Here is a 16,613-nt window from a genome sequence, read left to right on the forward strand (position 1 = left end):
ACTCTCTGCATTTTAATACAGCAATAATTTTTTTAATTAAAAAAAAAAATTCTTTTTTTTTTTTACTTCTTTTTACTACTATTGTAATTTAATTTTATTTTCTTCTTTGACGTTTTTCTTTTTTATTGTTCTGATGGTCTCAAGATTTCTTGTTATTTTCTCTGTTTTGTGTGCAGCTCTTTACATGCTGACAGTTGTTATAATGTTAACCGTGTTTTATAAATATTTTTTACTGTTGAACATCAGAAAAAACCTTGCTGTTTAAAATAAAGTTAAAGAAACAACACTTACCCCACAGTACTCCAGCAAGTTTATGATCTCCTCTTCATACACTGAATTAATGGCATATTGCTTCTCCAGCTCGGTCCAGTTCACTGCTTTACTTAGCACACCCTACAAAAACACACAATCATAGACACACATTAACAAAGTCCATCCATCCATACATACATCCATTATCTTCTGCTTATTCCAAAGTCAGGTCTCGGGGGCAGCAGCTTGAGCAGGGAAGCCCAGACATCTCTTTCCCTGAATTCTGTAGTGCTCCCTGTGCACTACAGAATTCATTTTAAGCTTTTGCTGTTCGTTTCTAAATGCTTGAACAACCTTGCCCCACTATATCTGTCTGAGCTGCTTCAGCCTTACTGCCCACCCCAATCTCTACGATCAGCTTATCAGTTGTTGCTGACAGTCCCTAAAACTAGGCTGAAGCTCAGAGATGACAGAGCATTTGCAGGTCAACCGAGACATAGCTGTAGTCTCTCTAGCGTGTCCTGGGTCTTTCCCAGGGTCTCCTCCCAGTTGAACATGCCTGAACCACCTCCCTTGGGAGACACCCAGGGGGCATCCTTACCAGATGAGTGAACCACCTCAACTGGCTCCTCTTGATGTGGAGGAGCAGCAGTTCTACTCCGAGTCTCTCCTGATAACTGAACTTCTCACCCCATCTCTAAGGGACAGTCCAGCTACTCTGCAGAGGAAACTCATTTCAACCACCTTTATTCACAATCTCATTCTTTCAGTCACTACCCAGAGCTTGTGACCATAGGTGAGGGTAGGAACGTAGACCGATTGGAAAACAGAAAGTTTTGCCTTACAGCTCAGCTCTTTCTTCAACACAACGGACCGGTACAGATTCCGCAATGCTGCAAATGCTGCACCAATCCGTCTGTCAATTTCACGCTCCATTCTTCCCTCACTTGTGAACAAAACTCCAAGATACTTGAACTCCTCCACTTGAGGCAGAACCTCACTCTCGACCTGAAGAGAGCAATTCACCCTTTTCCGGTTGAGGACCATGGCCTCAGATTTGGAAGTGCTGACTCTCATCCCAGCTGCTTCACACTCCAGTGAGAGCTGAAGATCATGGCACGATGACGCCAACAGGACCACAGCATCTGCAAAAAGCAGAGATGGAATCCTGAGGCCACTGAACCAGAAACCCTCTGCCCCCTGGCAGCACCAAGAAATTCTGTACACAAAAGTTGTGAACAGAATCGGTGACAACGGGCAGCCCTGGAAGAGTCCAACTCCCACCCTGAAGGGGTCCGACTTACTACCAGCAATGCGAACCAAACTCTTGCACTGCTTGTATAGGGACCAAACAGCCTAGAACAACGAGTCCCCAATACCATACTCATGGAGCACCCCACACAGTGTACCCCAAGGAACACAGTCGAAAGCTTTCTCCAAGTCCACACAACACATGATGGGCAAACTCCCATGACCCCTCGAGGACCCTAGTGAGAGTAAAGAGTTGATCCAGTGTTCCATGGCCAGGAAGGAACCCAAATTGTTCCTCCTGGATATGAGGTTCGACCAACGATCGAACTTGCTTCTCCAGTACCCCTAAATAGACCTTAACAGGGAGGCTAAGAAGAGTGATGCCCCTATAATTGGAGCACACACTCCGGTCCCCCTTTTAGAAATGGTAAATGGACTGTACTTATATAGCGCCTTTCTATCTTATTTCAAGATACAAAGCACTTTACACTACAATCTGTGCCCTCATTTACCCTTTCATACAGCACTCTACTAAATCCCTACAAAGCTAATTGAACAAATCATTCTAAAGAGACTAATCAGTGCTTTAGATCACATTCATATACTGATGGGACACACATCACATAAAACTTCCGGTTCCGGCAAACTGATGGATGGCAGCTCCTTCCGGCTTCTCTGCAGTCCTTTACCATCAAACTAACCCGTTTTTCAAACCGGACTAAAGTTGGTCCCTCTTCCAACCAAATTTGGTGTTCAGTGACTCAGAGAGCCAGACGGGACTGTCCAAAAAAATATATATTTTGGTCCAGGACGGGCCGCTCCCACCCCACTGGTCACACTGAGCACACCCTGCTGGCCAGGTGACCCCTCGAACTGGGGAGTCATCAAACGAAGGTCCGGTGTTTTTTCTCCCTCTCTCTGGACCCCAACAAACTTCTCATCTGGACCTTTGCGGTTCTACCTGGTTCTGACAAGAATCGCTGGGTGGTATTTTGCTGGTTTTCTGCTGGACAGGCCCTCGTGGTGTCTTCATTGGTGTGGGGGAAGTGTACCTGTGTCCCCCAAACTAGACCAGAACCGAACAGAGTTGGCTGTGGGGGACTTCGTCTTTAACAGAGCCGGTCTCAGCCTCAGTGAGCAGCCCGTTACCTTTTAACGAAGGACTGTCCACTTCCGTGGAATCGCTGTGCTTGCCTGGAGGAGACGCTCTGATGCTTTGAAGTGCCACCAGAACCAGACCGGAGCAGAATCGGGCCAGGGACAACTTCAGCCTCTTTGCCTCTCGTGCTATGGAGCACCGGAGCCAGACTGGAGAAGAACCGGACCGGACCAGTGACAACTTCAGCCTCAGCCTCTCCGGTCAGTCTCACCATTTTTCACCAGGGGTGCCTCTCGTGCTGTGGGGTGCAGAGGTAACGTGCAGAGAATCAGAGGAGCGTGGTGCTCGAGAGAAGTTTGGAGTTTGCATTGGAGTTGCTGCAGGCCTCCATCCAAAATCACCTGAATAATAATTATTTTTATTCCGGATCACGCTGTTGTCCCCTGTTGGCCTGAAACGAGCTAGGACCATGCCTTTCATTTCAAGAGGATTTTCTGGCAGCTCGTTCTGCTATTTGCTGCAAATTATCTGTTTCTGCCTGTGGATTCTGGACCAAGATCCTGTTTCTCATGGGAGCATCCATCCATCTTCGCAGGGGGGCTGGAGCCTCCCTCAGCCAAACTCAAACTGAAGTTGGGCCACCTCGTCAGATTTGTTTGCCCATTTGATTTGTGACGCTTTCTGGTCTGAGACTTTTCTGCACCATTCATATTATTGTCATTATTTTCAGATCTCAAGACTGAATCACTGCCACTGAATCTTGTTAATACACTTGGATGTGCCCATTTTTTAGTCCACATTTTATTCTCTTTAGATATTTTATATTGGGGGCAGCCATTGCATTGCATAGGCAATGCACAGCTTCCAATGCAAATGCATGGAAGCCACCTATTATTCTACACCCAATAAGGGTTTCTTTATTGGGGATGGCACCTATTATTCTACACCTCGGAAGGGTGTCTACATTTCTATCACCGTTAATGCGGCCTGAACCACAATGTCTACCCCCACAAAAGTTATCTCAAAACGACTGGCTCGGCCCTGTGATGTGTGCTATTACTTTTACTGGCATTTCAAGTTACCATGGCGAAGTAATTTGCGAACAAAGACGCAATATTTCACCAACTCCAGGAACTAGTTGGTGACTGCCCACTTATTATTCTACACCTGAAATGCATATGTTTTTCAACTTTAATGCGGGCCAAACTGCAAAGTGGACCCCCACAAAAGTTATATCCGAATGACCGGACCGGCTCCGAGATGTGTGCTATTACTTTCATTGGCAATTGGCGTTACTATGGCGACATATTTTGCTAACGAAAATGACAAATTTCCTATAGGAAATGAATAGGAGAAAGCTTTTCAAAGAAACTGAGTAATGTCGGGAGCCATTTTGGTTCAACAGGCATGGAAGGCACCTATTATCACCTATTATTATTATTAATTAGTAAAATTAATAATTAACTTAAATTATTAATGATTCATTTTAATAATGACAAATAATAACATTAAAAATCACTATTAATTTTATAATAATGAATAAATCGACAATATATTAATATTATTAATTATTAATATTTATTAATAATAATAATTTAATCATAAATAGGCAGTCCCCGTCAAAGTTTCTCCAGGAACTTTCTAATTTATTTATTTATTATTATTCCGTCTCCGTTAATGCGGCCCGAACCGCAACGTGGACCGGCCCGGCTCCGAGATATGTGCTATTACTTTTATTGGCAATTGGAGTTACCATGGCGACATATTTTGCCAACAAAAATGCCAAATTTCCCATAGGAAATGAATGGGAGAAAACTTTTCATAGAGACTGAAGAACACTGGGAGCCATTTTGGTTCAAAATGCAAGGCAGAGCATTACCTTGCAAAGCCGTTTTAGTTAAACATGCAAAGTAGGTTAAGCAGCCATTTTGATTCAACATGCAAGTTAGGTGAAGCTGCCATTTTGATTCAACATGCAAGTTAGGTGAAGCGGCCATTTTGATTCAAGATGGCTGCCATAGCTTCCTCAGCAAACACAAAATTGACTATAACTCGGCCATTCTGAGTTATTGAACTACAAAACAGAAACTCGTTGTTGGATTTGTTTGAAACTCGCAGAAAGTAATCATCAGACGTATATTTAGCGCTGATTAACGTTTGGAGCCATTTTGATTCAAGATGGCTGCCATAGCTTCCTCAGCAAACACAAAATTGACTATAACTCGGTCATTCTGAGTTATTGAACTACAAAACAGAAACTCGTTGTTGGATTTGTTTGAAACTTGCAGAAAGTAATTATCAGACGTATCTTTAGATCTGATTAACATTTGGAGCCATTTTGATTCAAGATGGCTGCCATAGCTACCTCAGCAAACACAAAATTGACTATAACTTGGTCATTCTTTGAGATATTGAACTACAAAATAGAAACTCATTGTTGGATTTGTTTGAAACTCGCAGAAAGTAATCATCAGTCTAATTTCTACAGCTGATAAATGTTTGGAGCCATTTTGATTCAAGATGGCTGCCATAGTTACCTCAGCATACATAAAATACAGCAAATTGAATAGAGCTTTGGAACATACGTCACTGCGTTGGGGGCGGGGCATTCCCGTCTCGACTGCCATGTTTACAGCACTCAGAAAAAAAAAAAAACTCTGGTGTTTGTCTGTGGTGTCACCGCTGTATCCTCCTTCATAACGCTGAAAAGCAGCTCAAAACAAAGTGGACTATATTGTGACAAACTTCTCCCAGATGATTAAAAACGGTACTTGGAAAAGATAGGTAAAATTGGAAATGTTGCCCCTTTCCTTACAAAAAGTTTCCTTACAAATATAGGACATGAAGCATCCAGCAGGCCTTGGAGGCAGGCAGTGAACTTCACCTTAAGAAGCATCATCCATACTATGCACAGGTACATAATCAAACCACTGTGACTTTGTGTGGAGCCAGAAAGACATGGCTGTCGTCCGTGTGTCTCCAGAACAGGAATTGTGTGAAGCTCGTCTACAGAAAGCACGAAGCTTCTTAAAGATATTTCGCAGAGCACGTTTGTACTGCAGCTTCAAGGGAGACATAAATATGTAAATCATGCTGTTAACTTATATTTGAACATTTTGTGTAGCAATTTTCAATGAATTGTATTACCTCACACAATGTTCATCACATTTGTTACTAGAAACGTTTAATTACATAAAATGTTTACTTCAAAATAGGATGTTTCATTACATGTGTATTTCTTACCTGAAATATGTTAATACATCAAATGTTTACTACAAATGTGATCAAGTTCATCCTGTTTACATGTTCCCTGAAGTGATGAATCAAATGTTTCATGAATGTTTACCACATGAATTTTTATTAAATGAAAAAAAAAATAAACAACCACTTATGTTATTATTCAACTGTAAATATATTTCAAACAATGATGGCAGCAAATACTGTCTAATTTTTTCTCCAATCTACATTTTACATATATCAGGAACAGCATGTGCAAGTTTCATTAGCATTACGTTTACAACCACATTAGAACAAATGTTCACTAAACTACAGCACACACACATAATGTTAAGAAGTGTCACCTCTTCACCCTCACATGTAAGCACCAGTATAGTTAACTGGTATATTTACATGGAAGCACCAGTAGTTAACTGGTATATTTCTGTGTAACATTGTGTATTTGTTTCTCATGCAACCAATCACACTTTCTACACAAATTCTAAGGTGTGCTCGTGTGTGTTCAACATCCTTAGCATGAAGTTCACATCTCCATTTAGTGAATGATGGGATTTGAACCTCAGCACATCCTTCATTTATACTTTTGTTTGATGCAGCTGGGACCTTGTGTACACGGTTTTGTTCCACCTCATGTACAACATGCAAGGTAAATGCCAATAAAGAACCTTGACCTTGACTCCCACACTGTCTTTAATATCAAAGCCTCTGTCATAACACAACGTCCCCGGATAATAATCTGGAGAGAAGGCCACAGCTTTGTCATGAGCTTGTCTGATGGATGTCCATCCCTTGGAAAGAAAAGAAAGACACAGGTATTAGAGTTTTATGTGACACTTAAAAAGATGGCAAAGATGCTGAACAGGATGCATTAGTGTTAGTAGAACCATTTGAAATTGTGAGGGTTTTAAAATGCTGGTAGAAAATGTCTAACAGTGTTAAACAATGATAACAAGATGGCAAAGCAATGAAGTCCTGTATAATATTTAATACTATAAAAATTATTTGTCCAGCTGTTTTTTATTTTGCTCTGACCTGAGCTTCCTGTTCTCCTGTAACAGGTGGTTTATTTCAGCTCTTCTTTTGTTCACACATTGTATTTGTACCTTTTTGCTGCTGGTTCATGTCCCATCATCTGCAGCCTCACTGAGCTCCTCTCCTGGAGTTTCATCCACTTCATCTGAAGGTTTGTCTTGAAGAGGACATATCAGAACACACATCAGTATTACTACAGTAAAAGTGGCAACACTAGAAACTTTAAACAGTTTATTTCACAATAACACAGATGTCCACTCTGTCTAAACTCAGACTAAGTTACATGTAAAATATAAACCCGACCTAAACCTGGTTGACCCACTTCTATGAACATGAACTAAACATGATACACCCCGACAAAATCATGGCACAAATTTATGGCAAAACACCAACAAACTGAATTTAGACACTCACCAGAATGTCTGGAACAAACTAGCAGGTATCTTGGAACGCTGGAGAAAGTTATCAGGACGTCTCACTGTCTCCTTTTTGTTACGTCCGACACATGAGCTCATCACGTTGTTTCCTGGTGGAGAATCTATTTAAAAAAGTCCGTTTTCGATCTTTTTACAATTCCAGTCGTGTGACCGGACATTACATCCAATTACGCTGCAATTTCGGACCATCGCTAAACTGTTTTAACCTACTTAGATAAAAAAAAAAAAAAAAAAAAGTCAGCGAGAAAGCTTGTTTTCGACAGTTAATATGGAGGGGATTAAAAATGGCAGATGCTATCCCATCAGCCGCCGCGCCGCGGACAAGTGGTGTCACGCTCAATAATGCTAAAGCTCTATAATGCTGTGAGCCATTTTGTTTCAGCATTTAAGGCAGAGCATTGCCTTGCGAAGCCATTTTGGTTATACATGCAAATTAGGTGAAGTGGGCATTTTGATTCAAAATGCTGTTGGATTTGATATCTTTTATATCTTTTATATCTTTTGACAAGCCTTGACATTTCTCTGATGATGTGAAATGATGCATTTTCTACAAGGTGTGTGCGGGTATAATCATACACTAATTACTTCATGTTATATATAATCTCTCAAGTGCTAAGGATAATCATACAAGTTCACATTTGATATAATTCTGAGGGAAACAGAGACAGGTAAGACACTTGTTCGTGCAGCAGGAAACGATCCTTCTTTGTTCATCTGAGCAGAGCAGCTGAGAGTGAGGGCCCACCAATGTGACACACGGCGTACACATTGATTAAACATAAATAACGCTAAAACACAAACATTCATATACTTTATACTTAAAACAGATGGAGTATTTATGCTCTCACATTAATAATAGTTCAGACACACAGAAAATGTGTTTTAAAGCTTTACACAGACGAGAGCCAGAGTAAGTGTCCTGTGTTCCAAAACAAAGCTCGTAAATCAACCCTTATCAGTAAAAGAATGAGCAAGACCGTCTGGAGTAACCATGGATAAGATCTGCTCCTGACTGGCTGAACAGGGTGTCACTCAGACCATCAAGAGGTTTTGACACCCAATCACAAGTCTGTCCGAACCCGAAAGGGCGGGACATGAGAAATCTATAAATCTCGCTCAGTTGGTTGAGCAAACATGGGCTGATTGACCAGGCAAGGTTTACTCTGATTTTGTTCCTCACACTGCACTCTGATTATATGTAATATCTGCATACTTTAACTTTGTCTCAATTAAATCTTTTATACTAAGGTGAAGTGCTCCTGAAATTCTGTGCTCGGGTCATTTGAACACCCCAAAATCCTTCAATGCAAATTAGGTGAATTGGCCATTTTGTTTCAACATGCAAGTTAGGTGAAGCAGCCATATTGTTTCAACATGCAAGTTAGGTGAAGTGGCCATTTTGATTCAACATGCAAGATAGGTGTAGTGGCCATTTTAAATCAATATGCAAGTTAGGTGAAGTGGCCATTTTGATTCAACATGCAAGATAGGTGTAGTGGCCATTTTAAATCAATATGCAAGTTAGGTGAAGTGGCCATTTTAATTCAACATGCAAGTTAGGTTAAGCGGCCATTTTGATTCAACATGCAAGTTAGGTTAAGCGGCCATTTTGATTCAACATGCAAGTTAGGTGAAGTGGCCATTTTGATTCAACATGCAAGTTAGGTGTAGTGGCCATTTTAATTCAACATGCAAGTTAGGTGAAGTGGCCATTTTGATTCAACATGCAAGTTAGGTTAAGTGGCCATTTTCTTTCAACATGCAAGTTAAGTAAAGTGGCCATTTTGATTCAACATGCAAGTTAGATGTAAAGGCCATTTTAATTCAACATGCATGTTAGGTTAAGCGGCCATTTTAATTCAACATGCAAGTTAGATGTAGTGGCCATTTTAATTCAACATGAAATTTAGGTAAAACAGCCATTTTGATTCAACATGCAAGTTAGGTGAAGTGGCCATTTTGATTCAATATTCAAGTTAGGAGAAGTATCTTTTGGAAATCAAAAATCCAAGATGGCCGACAATGCAAAAATGGAAAAATACTATAAATCGGTCAATTTTAGTGATATTTAGCTGAAACTTGGTGTGGAGATAGCTGAGAATGTTTCCTATCAATTGCTATATACAAATAAAAAATCCAAGATGGCCACCAAAGCTACATTCAAATTGCTTTAACTCAGCCATTTTTATACATAGAGAGCTGAAATTTGGTGAGGTTGTAGCTGAGAACATGCTCTATCATATACGGAATCCAAATACAAAATCCAAGATGGCCACCTTAGCTAAACGAGAAAAAACACGATAACTCAGCCATTTTTAGAACTATTCAGCTGAAATTTTGTATAATGGTGGCTGATAGCAAACCCAAACACCTTTTACTATTAAATCAAGAAACTAAATCAGCACCAACCTGGCAGCCCCTGTCAAAGTTTCTCCAGGAACTTTCTAGTTATTTTTATTATCACTGCAACTTTCACTGTTTTGGGGTTCTGAATGATCGTGTCTTCATTAATGTTTCTCATGGTTCATTTATGGGGGCTAATTGTCACACTGTTAACTCTTGTAATTACACATCAGTCATGAAAAACTCAAAAAAATGTCTGATAATAATGTTGTTACTGCTCTCAGGGATTAAGCCCAACCCTGGACCCCCCACTAATTACATCACACCAAATGACTTTAAAAACATGTCACAACTTCATTTTCTGCATGTAAACACACGTAGCCTTCTGAGAAAACTTGATGCCTTGAAAATTCTGGTCAGTTCTTCTGGGGGAAGATGTAATCTTCATCTCTGAAACCTGCCTCAACAAATCTGTACTGAATAATGACCTGATAATCAATGGATTTAACATCTACCGCTGTGATCGTCAAAAAAGTGGGAGTGGAGTCGCTATTTATATCAGAGATTCTCTGGTTGCTGGTCTTGTGTCTGCTAAAACAATTCCAAACCAAATAGATGCCTTAGCTGTAAACATCACTTTGAATGGAGACCAGATCTTATCTGTAGTGGGTTGTTATCGTCCCGGCTCAGCAACAGCTGAGGCTCTGTCCTCCCTGATGGAATTCCTTGGGAATTTAAAATTCAAAGACATTTTTTTGGCAGATTTCAACATTGACTGGGATAAGTCAACCCCCCCTCCGTGATAAATTCAAAGAATGTTGCCTATCACTCAGTCTAACCCAATTGATCGACTCTCTCACTAGACGAAACAAAAACCGTCCTGAAAAATCTTCCATCTTAAGACCTGTTTCTAACAAATATGCTTCACAAATTCCCTGGTACAGGTGTATTCGCTAACATTTTGAGTGATCATTGTGTAACAGCGACTCTCAGACATATTAAACTTCCACTTTCTAAGCCCAGATTAATTCAAAAAAGGGATCTGAAACGTGTTTGTGAACAGTCATTCCTCTGGGATCTATCCCACTTTGACTGGCATTGTATTCTATTAACTGACGACGTGAACTCTGCTTGGAACTATTTTCATAATAGTTTCATTTATTTTGTGAACAAACATGCTCCTTTTCGTCAGTTCAGAATAAATGGATGAGACAGCCCCTGGTTTACTCCAGAGCTAGCTGACCTGCACCGGACAGACCATCTTTGGGCCAGAGAGAGAAAATCTGGCTCAGACAGTGATTGGTTGAGTTTTCGACAGATGAGGAATAAATGCACAAGTGCCATCAAAGCAGCAAAACACAACTATTTCTTACCTCAGACCTCCAAAAATCTAAATGACCCTAACAGATTCTGGAAAACCATCAAATCTCTCTCAGGCAGCCCCCAATCATCAGACTTCCCTTCACAACTTCTCGTTAACGCTATTCCTGTGACAAATAAGCACGAGATCCTAAACTGTTCTAGTTCTTTATTTGACACAGTTACTAATGGAAAATCAGCCACTTCACTTAATAACCAAACTTTTACAAATCAGATCTTTCCAATAAGTCAATCCACATTTAATCATACCTTCTTTTTTTCTCCGTTCTCAATCAGTGAGGTTAATAAACTGTTAAAAGGTCTTGATCCTAAAAAATCTGCAGGTGCAGACAAACTTATTTCTTAAGGCTAGCCGCTCATATCATCACAGTTCCTGTGACCCACATCTTTAATCTTTCCATAAGCCAAAACTCCATTCCAGATGCTTGGAAAACAGCCTTTGTTCTCCGTTTGCTGAATGGAGGTGACCCCACATCACTGAACAACTATCGACCAATCTCTAAACTCTGCATTTTAGCCAAGGTTGTAGAAAAACTGATGAACTCTGAAATAAAAACAATTACCTGGACTCGTTTAACATCTTACCTCGTCATCAATCTGGTTTCAGGAAACAACACAGCACAACCACTGCTTCACTGAAGGTTCTTGATGACATTGTTGATGCACTGGATGCTAAGGATTATTGTGCTGCACTTTTCTTAGATCTGTCTAAAGCTTTTGACAATGTGGATCATAACATCTTGTGTCATAAGCTCTCAGAAGTCAGTTTCTCAGAACACACCATTGGTTGGTTCTCTAACTATCTCTCTGACCGGAGGCAATGTGTTCAACATAATGGTACTTCCTCCAGTTATTTAACAGTCAAAAATGGTGTACCACAAGGCTCAGTCTTGGGACCCACCCTCTTTAAAATCTACATAGGTAATGTAGGTCAAAACATCCCTGATGCATCCATACATTTCTATGCTGATGACACAGTTGCTTATTGCCGAGCTAAAACAGTTGAAAAGGCTTTCCAGCTTTTGAAATCTGCATTCAAGATAATCCAGTCTTATTTGTTCCGCCTCAAACTTGTCCTAAATGCCGACAAAACCAAAGGGATGCTTTATTCAAATAGGAAGTTGGTCCCAGCAGTTCTTTCTCTGATTTTATCCTCAAATGGTGTCCCGATTGAGTTTGTTGATTCCTATAAATATTTGGGTATCTTGGTCGACTCGCATCTCTCTTTTAACCTCCATGTGGAAAGCCTACTAAAGAAAGGTTGGTTACGTACTGTAACCCCAGATTCTATGAGTACAGGCGCAGCCCTTTAAGGCTATCGCTAGTGAGTTTATCCCGTCGCGCGCAGCACTGAAAACTTTAGTCCACGCCCACCGGCTGTGTGGGCCCCACCCCCGGTCCGTATAAATTATGGTAAGACCGGGCAATCGGCTCCCAAATAGCTTTTTTCTTCAGCCATTTAAGAACCAGTGAGGCCCAGAACTTAAAGGGTTGCGCCTATACTCATAGAATCTGGGGTTACAGTACATAACCAACGTTCTATTTCGTATAGGCTTCGCCCTTTAAGGCTATCGCTAGTGGGTTAAAGGCGAAGCAGGATGTAGTCTGTGCCTCACTGGGTCTATTCAGACACAACATGAAGCACCTGCTTGCACAAAAAAACATTTCATCGCTCAACCTGCTGTGTACGTAATTACGCGCTGCGCAATTGCGTGCTCCATGCGCAGGAGCACATCGGAGAAAAGATCTCTGGTGAGGAAAAAGGCTGAGATAGCAGACCTACTGCTGTGAATAGGAACAACGGAGAATACGAATTGTAACAGTGTAACGATGAACAGAGCAGGCCAACAGCTCCTCAGGATGAACCGATTAATAATAATAAAATCAACAGTCATGAACTTGGGGCTGTTAATAAATACTAAGACTGCATGCAGGCAGGTGTGAGCTCAAAAGTGAGGCTCCATAAAACAAATAATAATCATTCTGTCAGAACCCTGAGAACAGAATGGGCCATGGAGAAAGTAGAAAGAGGACGTAGATAAAAATGAATAATTGAACATGGCGATGACCAGGCAGCCGCCATACAAATATCCTCTACCGTCATCCCTCCATGCAGAGCCATGGAGGATGAAAACTGTAGTGAACTAGGCCTCCGACCAAAACCTGCCTCTGAGGACCTTCATAGGAAAGGAACTGTTATTTCATTGATTTGAATCCAGAAATACAAATTAGCTCATCCAGAGACTGTCTACTTGTATCCTGAAGTAATCAATTGAAAGAACACTTCTTTTATATTATCATTACTATTTTACAATATCTTGATAAATCAAAAGTGTATTTAGTTCATACTATTTCTAAATGTTGAAGTGAACCACTCATTTTAAATCAACTGTGAAACAGTATTAATGATTTTTTAATACTCATTTAAATTAGAAATCAAGTTAAATGTCTATTTTACAAAGTAATTATGCATTTTTGATCTTCTGTCTGAAATGAGAAGTAGTGATGTCGGTCGAAAGTCAGAAGGGAAGTCATTGGAACGAAGTGTCGCGTTTTTAAAACTCTCAGACAGTAAATAAGAAAACTGGCACCTGTAAGTCTGTCATTTCTCCAAAACATTTCTCTGTCTGTTCCTAAAACATTCCTGCTGTTTTCTTGACTTGTAATGACCCTCTGGCATCACTAGAACCACCCCTGTTGGTTGCTTCAACCAATCAGGAAGTACTAAAAGTGACCGGAAGCAGAACTCTTTAAAAGTCGACACTTCCTGGGACTATTCAGTTCTAGCAGTTGTGGAGTGGAGTTCTGGAGTCAGTGTTCTGAAGTTCTGCAGTTCTCAGTCTTGAGTTCTCAGTCTTCATGGAGTCTTACACTTCTGAGTGGAAACACTGAAAGGACTCACAGATGCTTGCTGTGAGTCCACCTGGGCATAAATGCCCTACAACTTCGAAGGGAGCTGAGCCTGTTTGTTGAACGGATAAGTGACACGACTTCGGACGATTCTCAGCCATCCTTACCGGAGATGCTGAAAGGTCGCATTGAAATGGACTCCTGTTCCTGAGCGGAAGTATCCCGGCAAAGGTAACGAGTCGTGACGCGAAGTGTACCGGAGGTGAGCTGTTATTGAAAGGAGCGTGCCATCCTGGTCCGAACAGACACTCCCTTTATACATCTCCCTTTACACTCCTCCATTTTTCCCATCTTTAAACTTCTATCTTGCCAGTAATTAATCTAGAGGCCTTCAGAAATGTCTGTTGTTTTTATTAAGTAAAACGTGCCAAGTTTTATTAATCAGAACTAGATCAGTCTAATCAAGTGTACAATGTTTTGATGTTAAATTTTGATTCTGTTCAATAAATGACCACATTTATTTTGATGGGTCAAAGAAAATTAACGTCTCATGTCACTGATTAAACCATCTACGCACAGTTACTTCTGTCACATGGCTGTAATTAGCTCAAAAAAGAGAGAACTCGTTATTTAAATATAATTGTAGTGAGGGTACAGCTAAGCTAGCCCTTAGAACGCTACATCTGGTGGCCCCGCACGGTCTCTAAAGAGCTTCTGGACATTTTGTGGCCGTACAGATGTCTAAAGAGGTATGCATTATATGTGACGAAGTCTGTGCTATTGAGATGGACGCTACGTGTTGGCATGGTTGTCCGTACTTTTGAGCTTGAGTGGACATGATAAGTCATGCGTGTGGTGTTCAGAGAGTTGAAATTAATGTCAATGTGTTCGTGTTAAAGCTGAAGAGTGTACATCTGTTTGTGTAACTAAGCTGATGCTGTGGAAAAAACGCTTTATTCTGTTTTAAACTGTAGCAGAAAGGGTTCTGCGTGTCTGACCCGGTTCTGTTTACTGGACTCGTTAACCGAGTGGTGTTTTGAATGGATAAAACGCTGTTTTAAAGCTGGGCGCTGACTCAGACCACTGGTATATGCTGATTCGTTACATTTTTAACAGTAAATTGTGCATTTTTGAAGTTTAATGGGCGATTGTTTGACCGGACTTTCCATGCTAACTGCTAACTGAGAGCTAGTTTTCACGAGCTGTGATTGGTTGAAAACCACTGTTTTGGTTGCTCTGATTCGTGGAGAAACTGGTGACGTATTTCTGTGCGTCCACTCCCTCTGATGTCAGATTGTAAAGCCCATCCCGTTGCTCATGTGTCTGTAAAGTCACGTGACCCCGGAAATGTATCTCGGTTCAACAGAGTCCTTCATTGTGTGTAAAAAGGCTTAATAAAGCCTGCCACTGTTCCCAAAACTCATGTTTTCATGCAGATAAACGTGCTTGTTAAAGCAACGCCACGTTTAAGCTTTAAATCCGTTCAGGAAGTGTTGATTTGACCGTGTTCGACCGTGTGCTACGTCTAGCTAGCGGCTAACAACCGGATGTCAACAGAACGGTTCACAGGAAGTTGTCATAGACTTCTGCTGGTAAAAATAAGCTTACACCGCCACCTGCTGTTGAAAGACGAGTATAACAGTTTTCCTGAAAGACGGCTGTTCACTGCCTTTCATTTAAATTTTTTTTTGTTAATCCAGCCTGGTTTATGAGTTACTGTTTAAATAGCAAATTATGGTACATTAAACTGTTTAAAAAGCATTTGAAAACTAAAGTTGCTGTAAGACTTCTTAGAAAAATTGCAGGTTTATTTAATTTTAAGTGCTTTGGAGTAAAAATAACACTGAAATGGCCTGGTTCATTGTATCTGTTACAAAATAAGCACATAAATGCCCCTTTTCCATTAGTACCTGTAGTACCGGTACAGCACGGCTCTACTCTATTAGGTACGGTACAGGTTGTGTTTCCATTATGCTTTCAGTACTGGTTCCAGTGGGCGGGGTTCAAATTGACGTCACCACCTCTCACCAGCTGGTGGCGCTGAGACGCATAAACTGTTTTCAGTACAGGTTGAGAATTTATGTTATTTTGAAGTTGTGTGTATGTATGTATGCATGGATGTGTGTATGTACATGTGTATAAATATATATATATATACAGACACAAATATATATGTACACACATGTGTATATATATATATGTATGTATATATATATATATATATACACACACACATATATATATATATATATCATATATATATCATATGTGATATATATATATCACACATACGTATATACACACAATTATGTATATATATGTATATATATGTATATATAAACATATGTATTTATATACATATATATGTATTTATATATATACATATATATGTATTTATCTATATATATATTTATAGATATAAATATATATATATATATATATATATATATATGTATATAAATTAAAACTCTGATGAACCAGATTCTACAAATACATTAGATTTAAATTTTTATAGGTTTTCATCATCATTTGATGTATTTGCACTCATTGTGTCTACTTTTAATGTTCATTTTAGATGTGTGGTTTTCTTTCTTGTTCACATATATACATTTTATTTTTAGCTTTGCTTTAAAGTTCTTGTTTTGTGATTTGTACATTTGTGTTAAAATAAAGTTGAACTGAATGTCGTCTCTTTTCTTTAAACATGTTTGAGGGAAATATTCCTGAGATCC

The 16,613-nt window shown here is 40.0% G+C and overlaps 1 protein-coding gene across 1 annotated transcript in view; it reads right to left on the bottom strand.

The window, feature by feature from the left end:
* The window catches only part of abhd18 (abhydrolase domain containing 18), a 256,999-nt gene that overhangs the window by 100,823 nt on the left and 139,563 nt on the right, over positions 1-16,613 (bottom strand). The window contains exon 10 of the mRNA XM_037675441.1: positions 292-393. Coding sequence (XP_037531369.1) covers positions 292-393 — 102 coding nt within the window. The remainder of the gene's footprint in view (positions 1-291; positions 394-16,613) is intronic.

The sequence above is a fragment of the Nematolebias whitei genome, chromosome 4, assembly GCF_014905685.2.
Source record: "Nematolebias whitei isolate Nwh7 chromosome 4, NemWhi1, whole genome shotgun sequence".
Taxonomy (NCBI): domain Eukaryota; kingdom Metazoa; phylum Chordata; class Actinopteri; order Cyprinodontiformes; family Rivulidae; genus Nematolebias; species Nematolebias whitei.